Below are 2507 nucleotides of genomic sequence, written 5' to 3' on the forward strand. Positions count from 1 at the left end.
CCTGCAGGCACAAGGGCAGCGCCTCTAAATCGCTAGTCATCCTCGTTCACCGAAGGGCGATGCTAGCGGTGCAGGAGGTCAGCCCCCACCAGTTAGTCTCACGCCCATGCGGACGATGTGTGTGCTCTGACCGGAGGCAGGGCCGGAGCTTCCTTGGCAGCTGGTCTGCTGGCGCGGTCAGCACCCCTGGGGGCTGCCCCGCTGTCCTCGCTGGACCAGATCCAGGCCCAGCGCCCAGGAGCACCCTGTGCCTCCTGCCCACTCACTCCCCCCCGAGGGGTGGGGCGGGGTCTGCACTTCCAACCAACGGGACACCCCACCCCACGGCTGCTCCCCAGCCACCTCCGTCTGCGCGGAGCGGTGAGTCTCGGTGCTCCCTCACGGTGTGCCTTCCCTGGTGTGTGTGTGTGCACAACATGCACATGTACACACATGCACGTCACAACACAGACACCCCCCACATGCACACACATACATACACACGCACACGTGTACGTCCAATACACACGTGTGTACACATACCCATATACACATACATACACACACACATGCACAAACACCCCCACATATGCACATTGTACACACATACACACACACAGGCATGCACATCTACACACATACCCCCCCCACAAATGCACACACACATACACAGCTCCACACACAGCCCATACATGTACACACACACGTACACATGTAGAAGCACAGCCACACACATACCCACACACATCCACACATGTGCATGTGCACACACACATGCACACACACACGCACACACACACACGGAAGGCAGTGCCAGGAGGTAGCAGGGCCCCAAACAGCAGTCACTGTTGCCACAGTGAGCCAAGGGCCCCGGAGGGGTGCACGGGTCCAGGTGTGTCCCCTCGGAGGCAGGTCTGTTGCTCCCCTGCCACCTTTCCCGGCCACCGAGCAGACTTTCCCCAGCCTCTGCTTCTTTCCGGGTGCACCGGGGATGGCACAGCACCCCTCTGGGGGCCCTGCGGGTCCCAAGAGTGGCTACAGGTGAGGCCGCGGGCTCCCTGCCGGTCTGACCCGTACCGCCCGCCGTGCCCATCCCCACTGCGCCCGAGGACTGGGGAAGGGCCGCAAGAGTCCATTCACTCTTCCTGCCGGTGACCAGCTTCTGAAATTCTGTCTGCTGGAGTCAGCACTGTCGTCTGGTCCCGGGATCCAGAGCTCTCCGACTGACCGACTTGCAGCCTCTGGCAAGCCAGGGTGGGTCCTCCTGGGTGAAGACTCGCTAGGCAGTTGGGTCACGGGGCCCTGGGAAGCCTCCGCTTCACCCCATGGGGCACTGGTCAGGACCCCTACGGGGGTCACATACTAGATGCAGACCGCACCTCGGGTGAGGAGAGACGTTCTCATGGTCCACGCCATCCAAAGACAGGAGAGCTCACACTCGAACTCCTGAGCAACCCGTCCTTGGAGGTGGTCAGCCCCGAGGTGCAGGCCACTTGGTGAGCAGCCCATGGGTGGAGTTAAAGCCGCAAAGGGTTTGTGGCCTAGATGCTCACTGAGGCCCCCTGTCGTCCGTGTCGCCCGGTTTCCTTTGGAGGGGCTAAGGGGACCTTGCCCTGAGGACTGAGGCTGGCCCCAGGGGGACTTTCCTGCAGAAGGTGGGGGAGGGACGGTGGGTGGGGCGCCGGCTGCAGATGGTGACTGAGCTTAACCCTTGCCAATTGCGCAGAGGCAAGCAGAGGCATCGTCCCAGGACAGGGCCTGGTGAGAGTTAACCCCTGCAGTAGCAGGGAGCCAGGAGGCTTGTCCTGGCACCCACCCCCTCCAGCAGCTGCCTCCCCTCGGGTTGCCCAGGGTTGCCCGGCACTGTGGATCCCTGGCTGCGGTCAGGCAGACGCCTCCCCCAGGGCCTGCTCACCGGGAACGTCTGCGGCTAGGTTTGGGAAGTGCCGAGGCCGCAGCTTGAGAGCGGGGCTCCTGGCCTCGAGCCCTGGAATCCCAGGTGGGATTTGCGTGTGTTGCACACGTTCCTGCAGAGTTCAAGGCACTGAGGTCCTTTCCAAGCTGAGGCTAGGTCAGACCGTGGTCACGCCCCCGGAACCTTGGCTGGGCGCTGATGGAGAGCCATCCCAGGGCCACCTCCCTCTCTCCTTGCCTCTGCTGCTCAGTGTCTCTCCAGCGCCAGGCTCTGGGTCTCCCGTCTTCTCTGATCTCTCTCTCCCCACCTCCCCGGCTGGCGTCTCGGCCCGGGGGTGTCTCCCTGGCGCTGCGCCCCCGCGTCCCCGCGCCCCTTCTCCCGGCCCGCGCGCCCGCGTCCCCGCCCGCACCGCAGGGCCTCCCCGCGTCTGCGCCCCCCGCGCTCTGCGGTGGTGGCCGGAGAGCGGCGGCCGCGGCCGGGCGGGGGTGCGGGCCCGCGGGGGCGGCGTCGGGCGCTTTCCTCCGTCAGTCCCTCCCCGGAGGCGCGGGGGGCGGCGCGGCCGCCGCTCGGCGCCTTTAAGGCAGCGGGAGGGAGCGGCGAGGCGGCGGCTGCG

General features: G+C 65.4%; 1 protein-coding gene across 9 annotated transcripts in view; it reads left to right on the top strand.

The window, feature by feature from the left end:
- LOC111161181 (PITPNM family member 3) overlaps window positions 1-2507 on the top strand; it is a 61945-nt gene continuing 59438 nt past the window's right edge. For 5 of the 9 annotated variants that reach the window (XM_022524739.1, XM_022524742.1, XM_022524741.1 and 2 more), the window contains exon 1: window positions 44-360. In XM_022524739.1, the coding sequence (XP_022380447.1) occupies window positions 60-360 (301 nt within the window). In that variant the 5' untranslated portion in view covers window positions 44-59. Of the gene's footprint in view, window positions 361-738; window positions 1234-1938; window positions 1979-2507 lie in introns of those variants that run through there. The other 4 variants (XM_022524735.1, XM_022524736.1, XM_022524738.1 and 1 more) reach the window with 3 other exon arrangements.

The sequence above is a fragment of the Enhydra lutris genome, unplaced genomic scaffold (genome assembly GCF_002288905.1).
Source record: "Enhydra lutris kenyoni isolate GAN:26980312 unplaced genomic scaffold, ASM228890v2 scaffoldscaffold82, whole genome shotgun sequence".
In the NCBI taxonomy this organism is placed as follows: domain Eukaryota; kingdom Metazoa; phylum Chordata; class Mammalia; order Carnivora; family Mustelidae; genus Enhydra; species Enhydra lutris.